Source organism: Salvia splendens, chromosome 2, assembly GCF_004379255.2.
Source record: "Salvia splendens isolate huo1 chromosome 2, SspV2, whole genome shotgun sequence".
NCBI lineage: Eukaryota > Viridiplantae > Streptophyta > Magnoliopsida > Lamiales > Lamiaceae > Salvia > Salvia splendens.
Window position 1 is genome coordinate 1,317,594 of NC_056033.1, and position 14,201 is coordinate 1,331,794.

At 40.9% G+C, this 14,201-nt stretch overlaps 2 protein-coding genes and 1 non-coding gene across 6 annotated transcripts; 2 read left to right on the forward strand and 1 right to left on the reverse strand.

Moving 5' to 3' along the window:
• The first annotated feature begins 1,107 nt into the window (after positions 1-1,107).
• On the forward strand, positions 1,108-1,180 carry TRNAA-CGC. The gene has a single exon. It is a non-coding gene; the product is annotated as a tRNA-Ala (tRNA).
• An 800-nt stretch (positions 1,181-1,980) lies between these two features.
• Positions 1,981-7,250, reverse strand: LOC121782282 (pentatricopeptide repeat-containing protein At1g20230-like). Of its 4 annotated transcripts, none has more exons than XM_042180064.1 (8): positions 6,904-7,250; positions 6,586-6,729; positions 6,254-6,499; positions 5,973-6,175; positions 3,260-5,836; positions 2,455-2,690; positions 2,266-2,344; positions 1,981-2,042 (listed from the first exon to the last, which is right to left on the reverse strand). In XM_042180064.1, exons 1-5 carry the CDS (start codon positions 7,219-7,221, stop codon positions 3,373-3,375), a joined length of 3,375 nt encoding a protein of 1,124 aa, XP_042035998.1. In that variant the 5' UTR covers positions 7,222-7,250; the 3' UTR covers positions 1,981-2,042; positions 2,266-2,344; positions 2,455-2,690; positions 3,260-3,372. The 4 variants fall into 4 exon arrangements, with proteins under 4 accessions (XP_042035998.1, XP_042035989.1, XP_042035982.1 ...); XM_042180055.1 differs by having other exon boundaries at positions 2,455-2,912; XM_042180048.1 differs by having other exon boundaries at positions 2,455-5,836.
• Positions 7,251-11,614: 4,364 nt separating this feature from the next.
• LOC121768607 (8-hydroxygeraniol dehydrogenase-like) lies at positions 11,615-12,839 on the forward strand. The gene has a single exon (XM_042165138.1). The coding sequence runs from the start codon at positions 11,642-11,644 to the stop codon at positions 12,704-12,706; it is 1,065 nt and encodes a 354-aa protein (XP_042021072.1). The 5' UTR covers positions 11,615-11,641; the 3' UTR covers positions 12,707-12,839.
• The last annotated feature ends 1,362 nt before the right edge of the window (positions 12,840-14,201 follow it).

The window sequence follows — 14,201 nt, forward strand, 5'->3', positions numbered from 1 at the left end:
GATTGTTCCATTAATTGGCGCATTTGCTCAAAAGGATCCATTTGTTTGAGTTGATTGAAGATGGAAATTGGAGTGATAGAGAGGATTTGAGAGGAATAGATGTGTGTTTGTGTTTGAAATGAGTATGGAATAGAATTATTTATAGAGTAAAAAAATTAAAAATTTAAAAAATGAAAATAAATATTTAACGGTAATATTACCGTTTGAAAAAAAAAAAAAAAAATTTATTAAAAATCGATTTTTTTTAAAAAAAAATGAATTATTGCGTCATCAGTGACGACGCCCACTCGCGGGCCAGCGAGTGGGCGTCACGCACGCATGGGGACGTGCCACGTGTCTCGGGCGCGTGGCGAGACAGCTCGTCTCGTGTCTCTCCGAGACGAGCTACGCGACGAGACGGTCGCGAGCTGGAGACGAGATGGCCGCTGCAATGCGTCTCGCGGGGGTCTCGTCTCTCCGAGACGAGACGCGAGCCCGGCGCGAGACGCGTTGTGGATGGTCTAAGCAGCACGAAAATGAAAGTAAATAAGAATAACAATATTAGAAACTAACCTATTCAAGATAATATTATTATATACAATAATAATATTAAACACGCCAATTTTGTGTGTCTAATTGTACCATCAACACTCCATAAAGTGTGATCCCTTTCTTTTGCGTCTTTTAAAAAAAATCCAAACGCTTGTAATTACGTCTCAATTTTTGTGTCCTCGAGTTTATCGTAGTGAACAAAAACTATAACTACGCCCAACCTCGCAAACTGACGTGACATTTATAATTTTATCAAGTCCAATGATAATACTCCCTCCATCCCATAGAAATAGGTTAAATTTCTTTTTTTTCTTCAGTCTCATACAAATAGTCTATTCCATTTATGACTATTTTTTCTCCTTCTCTTTTACTTTGGAGTATTATATAGTATTGTAAATAGTATTTTATAGATGATATTAAGGTAAATAAAAAATAAAATTGTATACACTATTGGAGAATAATATTTAGGGATTTAGCCATTGTATTTATATCTCTTATTGTTTGTACAATTTAAACAAAATAAAAGAGAAAATAAATACAAAGATATACATTTTATATTTAACTTAAATATGACAAGGGGGTGTAGCTCATATGGTAGAGCGCTCGCTTCGCATGCGAGAGGCACGGGGTTCGATTCCCCGCACCTCCATTCATTTTGTTTTTATGATTTTCACTTTATTTCTTTTTAATGAAGTCATGTTTTACACTTTTTTTAATTTTGATTTCTTGTTTAATGAACATTGAGGTCATCCAATGCTAAAATACACTGGTATTATTATCTTAAATAAACCAAACCATTCAAAATTTATTTTGAATATACAAAATACTAATAATTAAATCTAATACCAAATCCTTTCCAACTACTACGATTTTTTCACTTGTATTTTTAGCCTATCACTAATTATAATCGAACCAATTAATACAAAAAATGGCTTTAATTCCACAGTGCAGGATGTAAGAGATATCACAAGAAGATCGGTAGGGTTTCGTACTTTCGTTCATCTGTCTGCGAACAAGTTTCTCGAACCATAAGCGTAAATGGTGAACCAGCTATGCCACCTGCTAATCCGTACGTAAAACAGTCATATCCATGAAAACAAGTGACTAGAAAAGTTAACTTTGTGAAGATAGTGACAGAGAGGTTACCTTCTGGGAGGCTATGTTACGGAGCTGGTGCAAAATTTCGGCAAAATCAGTGGGCGGTATCTGAGAAAAGCTTAGATTTTCTCCGGTTTTTGGATGCTCGAACCTAACATGGAATATAAAATTTATGCTTAGATCTTCTGCTTAATGGAAAACAGAAGTTCATCTTATGCAGATACAGAGTGACCTTACCCGAGAGTTAAGGCGTGGAGGCAAGGTCTTTCTAGTCCGGCAACCAGTTCCTGAAGCTGGCTGTGATGGCTGGTCGGGTTCTTTGACTGAAGCAGTGATAAGCTCATGCTTTTAGTTCCTCCATACACGTCGTCTCCCATGAGTGGAACACCGAGATACTTTGCATGAGCTCGTATCTGATTCGGACAGAAAAGAAGAGTATGTTGGGAGCTAATACAGGAATGAATGAAATGGCAATTTTGAATAGCTAACAAACACACGAGACGATTCATGCTCATATAATGCAGAGAGCATCTGTTTTCTTTAATAGACTCGAGTTCAAATATGGATTATGGAGATATGTTCCATAGAAGAACAAAGAGGTTTAAGATGGCCAGAAGTCTCAGAAGAAGATGAGACCTGATGAGTTCGTCCGGTTTCTAACCTCCATTCCACTAATGCACAACCACCACCGGCGAGTATTTCAATTACTTTGTACCTGAAGACCAGTTTAATCAGTGTGTAAGCATTCTATGTGGCTAAATTGAGTTTATTAACCATCCAAAAATACCAGATGACAGAAATAAAGTTACTGAAGAAGGGATTGACCTTAGTAATAATGACTATTCAGTTTTCAATAAACATTTAGCAAATTGGTAAGGAATTGGTATATATTGTATGATAACTAGCGGATGCGAGTACAGCTCTTGACAATAAAAATGGAGTATGTGTTGGCTTGGGCAGCATGTCAGCCGTGAACTTCCATCTTTACTGCTCTAGGTCGACCACGACACTGAAGTTGCTATATATGACAACCAATTGTCTCCATCATGAAAGAAGAATCTCTGCAAGTGTCAAAAGATATTGCAATTCCACTTTCAGTGGAAAACAAGAAGCTGAGAATGGCAAATTCTCTTGCAAATGAGATAACCAGTTTAAAAGTCATCTCCATGATCTAATTAAATAAACCCCGGAAATTGAGCAAAAGCAACTTGCTTGAGAGCCTGGTGCACTGAAGGCAGTAACCAAGCAATAAGGGAACCGACTTGGTCTTGCAGACCTACCACCTGCACCCAATTGGCCGAATGATCTTTTTCTTTCATTAAACATCAGTATACAGTTCAGCATTTCAACAATACTTAGCAAACATGCCCCAGAGTTGGTCTTGTGTATATAAACCTTGTTGGATGGAACATTAGAAATCAAGTACTGGAATGGCAAACCACTTGATACCAGATATCTCTTCTAAAATCTGGCATTCTCAAAATGCCCAAACAGGATAAGAGAAGCAGGAGAATTGAGTTTACCACCAAGCCATAGAAAGTGCAGAGGCAAAGGGCTAATATTACACATTGACACAGAACTATAACAGGAAAAAGCTAGCATTAAAGGCTTCAACATAAAGAAGACTCACCAGATGGTAAACAAGGTTGCAAGCCCAAGGGCAGCGCCTAGTTCTCTACTAATGTGACTGCTCCAACTCAATAAGAAAACTCAAAATAGTACAAGTGAGGAATCCCAACTCCATCACCAGTAATCCTGGCATGAGCACTCACCATCTTTGAAGTGGTGATACCGGTTTGTGTCTCTGACAAAAATCTCTCTCCTCTCAGACCTAGATATAAATTTTATAACAGCATGGCAATCTCCACAAATTCTTAGGTTTTTAGTTACCCTAAGAGAAGATCCTTCAGCAGTATTAAGAATACCAAAAATGACAGCCAACTTCTCACTGTGGCCACATAAGATATGCTCCTTCTCCTGTTCCTCCACATCTTGTAGCACCCAATCCGTTTTTGGCAAGCAACCTGCTCTCTTCATTTCTGCACTAAATTTAGCTAATCTATCCAGGATTTGAGCCATTTGAGGAAGTGATTTGTCACCTGCCAAAATCATGTGTACTTTGTTCTTGACCTCAATCCAACTGCAGCCAGGATTCTTCTTTAGTCCCTTCTCCCTCATTATATCTCTGACTTTATCTACATCTTTCCATTTTCCCTTAGAAGCATAAATATTCGACAGCAGAATGTAGTTTCCAGGATTCACGGGTTCTAATTCAAACAATTTAGCAGCCGCTACCTCACCCAAGCTCATATTATGATGAAGTCTACAGGAACTTAACAATGCACCCCAAACACAAGCATCAGGGTCATATGGCATTTTTGTAATCAGGGAGTAGGCTTCTTCAAGCTTGCCTGCACGACCAAGCAGACTCACAATACAAGCATAATGCTCTATTCTAGGTTCTACACCATGATCTTTGGACATGCTTTCAAAGTATTGATACCCTTCTTCTGTAAGGCCACTTTGACTACATGCAGATAGGAGACTCGTGAAACTAACAGAATCCGGTTTCTGTCCACTCTTCTGCAGCCAGAAAAAAATTTGGATGGCTTCCTTTGCCTTTCCATGCATTGCATATCCGCCCAGCATAGCATTCCAGCAAACCAAATTACGGGCAGGCATCCTATCAAAGCAACATCGAGCTTCTTTGATCTTTCCACAATTGGCATACATATCTATCAGTGCACTGGCTACATAAACATCATCTGTAATGTACCTTCTGAGAGAAAAGCAGTGTGCAGCCTTCCCATGCATAAGTGCTGCGATATTCCCACAAGCAGGAAGCAAGCAAGGAATGGTCACTGCATTTGGTTTGACACCAGCAGCCTGCATTTCTCTGAAAAGCTCCAAAGCCTCAATATCTTTACCGTGCTGTGAGCAACAAGCTATTACTGACGTCCATGAAACAACATTCAATTCCATTCCACGGGCCCTGTGTTCTTTAAACACCAGCAGTGCTTTGTCAACAAGACCATGTCGAGTGAGGCCTGCTATGAAAGCATTGCAGGCGCCAACATCCACTTGATCTGTATCCTCAAATGCATGTAACATCTCTTGAGGACACCCACACTTGCTATACATGTCAATAAGTGCACTTACAATACACTTATCTACACCAAAACCAGTCTTGATTACAAGTCCATGAACTTGTTTGCCTGCATTTAAATAGCCCAAGTCACCTACTGCAGGAAGAACACTAGAAATTCCAGTTCCATCCGGTGTAAAACCATGATAATGCATCTGTTGAAACATTGAAACTGCCTGGAGGAAACACCCACTTTGATTGAAACCCGCGATCATACCATTCCAAGACACAATATTTGGTTCAAAACCAAGATTTTTAACCTCGTTAAAAACCTTTTTTGCATTAACTACATCACCTTTCCTTGCATAACCAGCAGCCAATGCGCTCCAAGAAACAACATCACTCCCCACCATGTTATCAAACACCTTGTGGGCACTAACTAAATCATCACATTTTATATAAAAATGAATTAAGGAAGACTCCACGAAAGGATCCCAAGAGAGCCCAGATGCTAAAGAGAACCCATGGACTTGCCTTCCAATTCTAGGAGCCAATAAACCAGCACACGCCTTGACAACACTTGGCAAAAGATGGGAATCTGGGTAAAGCCCAGCAATAAGCATTTGATGAAATAAATGAAGAGTTGTCTTAAAATCATTATCTTTGGAGGATGCATTTATGAGGGTAGTGAATGAGAAGAGATCTAGCCTCAAGCAGTGGAGAAGGTTCTTGGTGTTAGAAAACTGAACGTGTTTGGAGTAGTGCAAGAGGAGCTTTGTTCTATAATGAGGAGAATCATACAGACTTGTTCTGAGGAGTTGGGCATGAATTTGCTTTGCATGAGAAAGTGATAGTCTGGTACTTCCACTTAGCAGTTGTAGTGGGTCTGGGTAAGTTCTTGAATGAGCTGTATCTTCACTAGTCAAATTGATGTTTGCGGAACCACAATAATCAAGTACCGACTTTCTGCTGTTTGATTGAATGTTATCCTCAGTTTTGACACCAGAAAAAATATTTTTCTGGCCAAGAGAAGGTCCATAGGTGTCATTGCAGTCAGATATTGGATATAAAGGGTTACTGTGAAATGATGCTTTACTATTTAAAATAGATGTCATATTCCAACTGCAAACAAAAAAAATAGTAACAAAAAATAACTAGTGTGCCAACTAAAAGTGGATTCTGGGGGTGCATTTATATGGCATTTCACAACAATCTGACTCAGAAAAAATATGAGAAGGGATGAACAATCTAATCTTACCCACTAACAGCATGACGGGCTCGTCCCTGGGTAGCAGATCCAGGAGTAGCTATCATACGAATCCTGTTATTCACATCACGGCCTACTGGTACATCAACACGCCCAGAGAGTGGTGTCGGCACTCCACAAGTAAGACTAACGTAAACTCTCTTTATAGTCCGTTTCTTGAACTGTTCAGAAAGATGGGAATGAGAATGTTCATCCTGCACTTCAGAAGACAAGATAAGTAAATGTTCCTCAAAAAGAAACCAACACTTTTCTGAAAGTGGGGAGGAAGTCACCTTCCCAATGACAAGCAACCCACTGGTCCCTTTATCTAATCTATGCACAATTCCAGGACGTACAGAGGCCTCGGGCAGGCCAAAACCAATACCTCCATCTAAAGATAATGCACTAATCTCATCCCCCGAGTCATCATCAACCTCAGGTAAAGATTCTGGATTGAAACTTACAGTAGAAAGCCTACAATGGTGAAGAATTCCATTAACTAATGTTCCAGTTGCATTTCCGGGTGCTGGATGGACAACCTACATTATCATAAGACCCACATTAAGACTCTAACAAACATTGGCTTCAAATTAAGAAACCAGCTAATAGGTAGTTGAGATCACACCAAGTGAGCAGGCTTGTTGACAACAATCACATGCTCGTCTTCGTACACTATGTCCAACGGAATATCCTCGGGTTCAGCCCTCAGAGGCTGCAACTCGGCTATCGTACAATCCACCATGTCCCCCAATCTCACCATATGCGAGGCCTTCAAATACACAACACAATTCGCTAAAATGAACCCACACACCAGGATAACATAAAACTGAATGTCAATTAAAATCACACAAAACTTTCTGAATTTCCCTTCTTCACAAAAGACACCAATCAACTTGGTAAACCAAATATAAAGATAATTAACAAACAACATGAGTAAGATAACCTTATTGATGACGCGGCCATTGACAGACACCAATCCAGAGCGAATGCTGGACTGGACTCTGGCTCTGCTGATGCCGTTAATTCGGGAAGCAATCCATGAGTCCAGCCGAAGCTTCCCGGAATCCAATGCCACCTTCTCCTCAATTTTGACGCCGGAATAGTTGCTGGGGCGGGCGGGAGAGGGCTCGCTGAGGTCATCTGAGTTGGAACTGGGATGAGAATAAGCATGAGCTGTGGCTCTGAGTTGCCGAAGAGAAGAAGGGCTTCTAGGGTTTATGAGTAGGGACCAAGACAAGGATTGAAGGGACAGCATTCTCATTTCCAAAGGGACAAACCAAGTGAAGCAATTCGTCCTACGCCATTATCAATTTCTTGCGAGTAGAGACTTTTTAAAGTTTAAACCTTTAACGAGGGATGTCAATTTAGCCCGAACCCGATGGGCTAGCCCGAATAGACCAGTAAATTTACAGGGTTAGGGCCGAAAATCTATAAACCGATAGGAAATCGGGCTAATCGGGCTAGCCCGATCGGTCTGACGGGCTAGCGGGCTGGGCTGCCGGGTCAGCCCATCGGGCTATGCATAAAAACCCTAAAAATTAAATGTGTGAGTTTAATGATCTTCTGAGTCCTGACCCTTCCACATCCGGTAGATGACTCAACTTCTTCCAATTGATTAGTATTTAAATCACTATCTCTATTGTTTCACTTTCACACATTATTCAATATTCACTATTCCCTTCCACAATTCCACTCTTCACCGTTGAATTCACTGGCTCAATTTGTTACTCCTTAGCAGGTGCTTTCTCTCTCTTCCCGTCTCTTTCTCTATTTGTTAGGAGTGTAGGTCAGTAGGTATATCTGTAATTTGTGTATGTAATATATATGCATTTGTTTTTTAGTTACTGCAAATGAGAAACATGAGATGGCTTATATAGTATATACATTATGATTTTATTGATTTATGTGTATGTGTATATAATACGGGAGAGATTTATTGATTCATTACAAATCTCCTTTTTCCTTCCCATTTTATCTCCTTTCTCACCTCACACTACCAAAACAAAGTGATACAATTACACTTGCACATAACACAAAAATAAGAGAACTTTGTACTTTCTTGAAACCAAAATACATCCTTCTTCTTTGGGAGTGAGGAAAACGGGCATGGCAGTAACAGATGATCAATTTCATGGTCTTGTTGTTGATGACAGCGTTATTGATAGAAAAAGTCGACATTTTTATTTTATGAAAAAAATAGAAATTCGACTTGGATAAGCTGATGATGGCAGCTGTGATCGTGATTCCGACCTTTTCAAATGTTAAGAGCATCCACAACCGTGCTCTTGCCAGCGGCACGGTTGTGGGCCCGACCCACTTTTTCTGTCTGCTCTCTGGCAAGAGCACAACACCCACAGATGTGCTCTTCCGCAAGGACGAGCACAATTAATTTAAAATTTAATTAAACAAAAACATTTACATAATACTAAAATTCATTAAAAAACCACAATAAATATTACAAATTACAAATAAAATAAAAAAGACATAATTAAAATCCTAAAAATAAAAAATTACATAATTAAAATACTAAAAATTAAAAATTACATAATTAAGCTCCTAAAAATTAAAAATTACATAATTATTGGCTAATATAACCCGAGTAAGACTACTCATCCGGCGGCACTAACCCCAATTGTTTTTTGAGACCCAATATCATGTCCTCGTGCGTTTGAAGTTGCGTGGGGGTCATAGTTGACCTATCGGCCATATTGAGTTGGGCCAAAAGGGCCCACAACGAGTTGTTCGAGGGTGGAGGTGGAACATAGGGTGCGGGGGCCGATGGAGTCGCGGAGCGCCGGCGGTCGGCCGCCGCCTTCTTCCTTCCTTGCGGTCGGCGTTGGGAACCGCTTGGTCTGGCGTCGGGGCTACCCAAGTTAGCTCCGGCGAGTTGGCTAGCCACTTCTTCGGAGCCGGAGTCGAATAGGGATACCGACCTTGACCGTTTGGAGGAGCCGCTAGAGGAGGATGTTACGCCTCCCATATACCTCGGGTGGAACCGCGTTTCCTGCCAAACGTTGAGGTACTTGAACGACTTACTGTTCAAGGATTGGTAGGTGCTCAGCGCGGCAGTGATGATGTCGACCTCGCTCCGGCCACTCCCGGCATTCCGCGACTCCTGGAGGAAATAGCCATTGAACTTGCCAATTTCTTCGTTGGCTCGGCCGATGCAGTTGCGCACCATACTCTCGTTGCGCTCGATCGTTCCCGGCGGCCGGTTTGCATTGTACTGGCGAGAGACGCGCCACCAAAAGTGATCGCCAGATTGGTTCGTGCCAACCGCCGCATCTTCGGAGATTTCGAAGTACGCCTTGAACAATTTATCCATCTCCGCCGGAGTGTACGGTGTGCGGACACCGGCGCGAGTAGGAAGAGTCGGAGTTTGGGAAGGGGCGGTCGACCTAGGCTCCGGTGTCCACCCGTATCGCCCTTCGGAGGCACCTTGGTCGTCGATTGGGTATGGCCGGTAGCCACCCGGAACAGCCGAATCTTGGGTGAGAGGAGGGGCCGAATATTCCGTTTCCGGACTAGGAAACGGTTGTCCCCCGAACCATTGGGGGTTCCAACCGTGAGAGGGCGGGTTGTCATCGCCTTGGCCGGACATTGTTAGGGTATGAGAGAATGAAGATGAAAATGGATATGGGAGAATGAAGATGAGAATGGATATTGGAGAATGAAGATGAGAATTGTGTAGTTTGATGTGAATTTTTTGGTGTGAAAGTGGGGGTATTTATAGATGAAAGTGTGTATTTTTTGGGGGAAAAAATAAAAAAATAAATAAAATAAAGTGTAAAAACGGTAATAAACTATTATAATTTTTTTGGGAAGTGAATTTTTTTTTATCGGTTTTTTTAATTAAAAACCGATTTTAAATAAAAAAATTATTTTGAAGGCAACGGCTATGCCGTTGCCCAATCCCGTGCCGCCACGTCAGCTGCTCGCTGGCGCGGCGCTGCTCGATGCGCGAGCGCAGCGGCAGCGACCGTCGCCACCGTTGCGGATGCTCTAATGTCTTCCTGCATTTAGTAATTCATCTGGTTGTGCACACAATTTTGACCCATTTCTATTGCAAAACAGAATCCGATTAGGATTAGATTAATACTACTATCACACCAAATATTACTAATAGGCATTCAACTGTAAATAAATTTACTTGAGTATTAATAATATTGACTCTTATGCGTTAGTCAAGCTTGAATTGTGCATGGGAAAAATCAGAAGACTCTTAACTTTATCAAATTTATTTTGAGCTTAATCGAGATGTCTGTAAATATAAATTTTAATTTGGAAAATAAAATTTTAATAAAATAAATTCATAGATATTGGGTATTGGGCCAAGCATATATTGGGTATTATGAACAGGCCTACACTCATTCAAAATGGGCCCAATCTTGTTTCTTCTTTTTGTGCCATATATTTAGTTTGTCCCAACAATTTCAAGACTTAGGTGAATCTAGAAATTTTGGACAATATAATACTCAAACCTTGATGCTAAACTCATTAATAACTTTCTTCTCAAGTAACGTGGGGACGGAGGGAGTATCTTGTTCAAAAACTTTAATGAAATAGATATTATAGTATCATTAGAATTATTTTACTCCTACCACTATATTTTGAAATTTAAAATACCATAAAAATGGTCTGAACATCGTATATTTGCTATGTGAAAATTGGACCCGTAAAAGGACACGAAAATGAAGCAGACCAAATCATTTGTATATACCGACATAAATATTGGACCAAAAAAGGACACGAAAATTAAACTGACAAAATCTCAGCAGTGACGTGTTCATACACCCAGATCTCAGAGCTGATGTCACCCTTAAACGACATTCTCCTACCTTCTATACACTCCCACTCCTAGGGATGTCAATCAGGCCGGCCCACCGGTTTTCGGGCCAACCCTACTCGGGCTGCAGGTCAATCGGGTGCGGGCTAATCGGGTTGTGATTTTTTTGAGTTTTAAAAGTTTAACACTAACCCTAAAAGCTCGGGTTTCGGGCTAGCCCAGCGGGTTAATCGGATTGCTATCGATAAAATTAGCATGCGATCAATCCAATAAATAATGACGAAAATTAGTTATATTTATAGAATATAAAATATTTAACTATGAAAAATTTGAGATACATACTTAAACTCGAACAAAAACATAATCAAACAATAATATTTGAGCTTTGTGTAAAATAAAACATAAATTTAAATAATTTAAAGCATGTTTTAGAAATTTAAATATTTTTTAATGAATTTAAAGTTTCTAAGTTATTTATTTATTATTATACTAATAAAAATTTAATATATAATTTGTATATTTAATAGTATAAAATTGAAAGTTATTTTTATAGTTATCCATATTGTAAAAAAATCAATGAAAGTTTCTAATTTGGAGTAAAAAATTGAACAATAGAAAACTTATCGGGTTTTCGGGCTAGCCCATCGGGTTTTCGAGTCTGACCCTAACGAGTTGCGGGTTAATCGGGTGCGGGCTAATCGGGTTGTACTTTTTTCGGGCTAAAAATTTTCAACCCTAACCCTATAAATTTGGCGGACTATTCGGGCCAGACCACGGGTTGCGGGCTGTATTGACATCCCTACCCACTCCTATCTATATATAGCTCACCATATTCCACTCATTTCTCCACCACATTCCTCTCACTCTCAACTCATCAGCCACACAACCTCCTAGAATGTCGAAATCCGTGAACGCCGTGGGCTGGGCCGCCCGAGACCCCTCCGGCGTCCTCTCCCCCTTCAAATTCTCCCGCCCCGCCGCCGCCCCCCGCGACGTCCACTTCAAGGTCCTCTACTGCGGCATCTGCCACTCCGACCTCCACACCATCAAGAACGAGTGGGGCAACGCCCACTACCCCGTCGTCCCCGGCCACGAGATCGTCGGCGTCGTCACCGCCGTCGGCCCCTCCGTCACCAAGTTCTCCCCCGGCGACAAGGTCGGCGTCGGCTGCCTCGTCAACTCCTGCCGCAATTGCGACCAATGCGCCGCCCACCTCCAGAACTACTGCCCTAATCTAGTCCTCACCTACAACACCGTCCTCCCCGACGCCTCCGTCACCTACGGCGGCTACTCCGACGTCATGGGCGCGGACGAGGACTTCCTCATCCGCTGGCCCGACAACCTCCCCATGGACAAGGGCGCCCCGCTATTATGCGCCGGGATCACCACCTACAGCCCGCTCCGCTACTTCGGGTTGGACCAACCCGGCCTCAGCTTAGGCGTAGTCGGGTTGGGCGGGCTGGGACACGTGGCGGTGAAGTTGGCAAAGGCGTTCGGTCTTAACGTGACAGTCATCAGCACCTCGGATGGGAAGCGGGAGGAGGCGCTGGGGAAGCTCGGCGCCGACGCGTTCCTGATCAGCAGGGACGCGGCGGGGATGGAGACGGCAGCGGGGACGCTGGACGGGATCATCGACACGGTCTCCGCGCAGCACGCGCTGCCGCCGCTGCTCGGCTTGCTGAAGCCGCATGGGAAGCTGATTTTGGTCGGCGCGCCGGAGAAGCCGCTGGAGCTGCCGGCGTTTCCGCTCATTATGGGGCGGAAGACGGTGGCGGGGAGCATGATCGGCGGGATCAAGGAGACGCAGGAGATGATTGATTTCGCGGCCAAGCATGGTATAGTGGCGGACGTGGAGATTATCCCGATTGATTACGTGAACACGGCCATGGAGCGGCTCGCGAAAGCCGACGTCAAGTATCGGTTTGTGATCGATGTTGGGAATACTCTCAAAGCGGAGTGATTCGGCTCGGCTTGGCTGGCTCTAAAAAAATATTTGCCGATTGCGAGAGGATTCTATGTGATTTCATATTCAAAACAAAGCTATTGTAATTTATGGTTTTCGATTAATTAATCGTTAAATAAGCTTTAATTAAGTATATTACGTATTTCTTTTCTGGCCATACTAACTATATATGGGACTGTATCTCCTGATTCACTGCAATTATCTAAAAAAATGCTAGGCCTTGCAATTTTTTAGGTGTATCATGAAATTTCAAATTGATATAGTACTTGGTATATTGCAAAGAATTTCAAATAATTCTTTCAATAGCCAAATAATTATAGTACTAGTAGTAAATAAACTATGAAAATCGAATAATTAATAACTACTCTCCGTAAGTCTTCGCGATATTGGGGGAATATATTTCATTTTAATTCATTGGTGGACCACAAAATTAAATTAAATCAGACTTTTGATTAACTTTTCTTTTCATTGATTCACATGAGTGTGAGAGAACGAGCGGCCAAGCGTTCCAAAACGTGGGAGGTTAAAGGTAACAAATCAATTTCATCATATCTGTATTTATTTGGAAAGAATGCTAGAATATTCGAGATATTACAGGATAATAAAATTTAATTAATGCTCCTAGCTAGTAATTTAAATTGGTATTAATTATAGTAATTATAATTAAAACATATTCCGTACTAAAGATTTTGAAATTAAATTTTTGCAAGTTTTTCAACTAACAATATTATGTCAATATTCCCCACTTTCCCGTAGTTCCTTCTTTCATTTCGTACTATAATACTTCCGAAATATATTCGATTTATGATTCATATGTATGTTGAAGTCACGCTCACTCACTTGACTAGAAAGAGTTAGTCGATTGAATTTGTAGGATGATTTGTTGAAAATTGTTATCCGATAATGTTTGTGGCACACATGAAATTCGTGTCGGAACTTACTTAAATTCATTATATTTACTATTCCGTATATATTTACTACAATCCTGTAAGAATTATCGGTTAAAAATGAACTTTTTAGGAAATTTTCGTTTTAAATTACTACTCATAAAATACTGTATTTGTGTAGGATCCGCTACTATTGTACTATCGCATATTATATATATGAAATACAGTACTACTATAAATTAGTTAAACTTATTGAATTCGAATTAATTAGCACTTATCGATTCATAAGTATATCATGCACCGAATGTTGCCTCGGGTGATGAGATTATTACAAATTCGTTGCATCAACTTTCAATTGTTGAGGAGTATAATAAATTGAATTGCAAGAGTCCATTCTAAAAAATATCAATTGTATGGGTTAGATAGTAGTAGTAGTAGTAGTAGAAACAATGTATTAATAAAAAAATGGAAAAAATTGGTGACCGAACATTTGTCTAATAAGCGATGGGTGTTGCTTTACTAGAGTTGCAGTTGGAAACAGCGTTCAGAGAGTTATGCAATATTTTTTTTATATTTCTTTTAACCGATACATATTTCAACTTTCA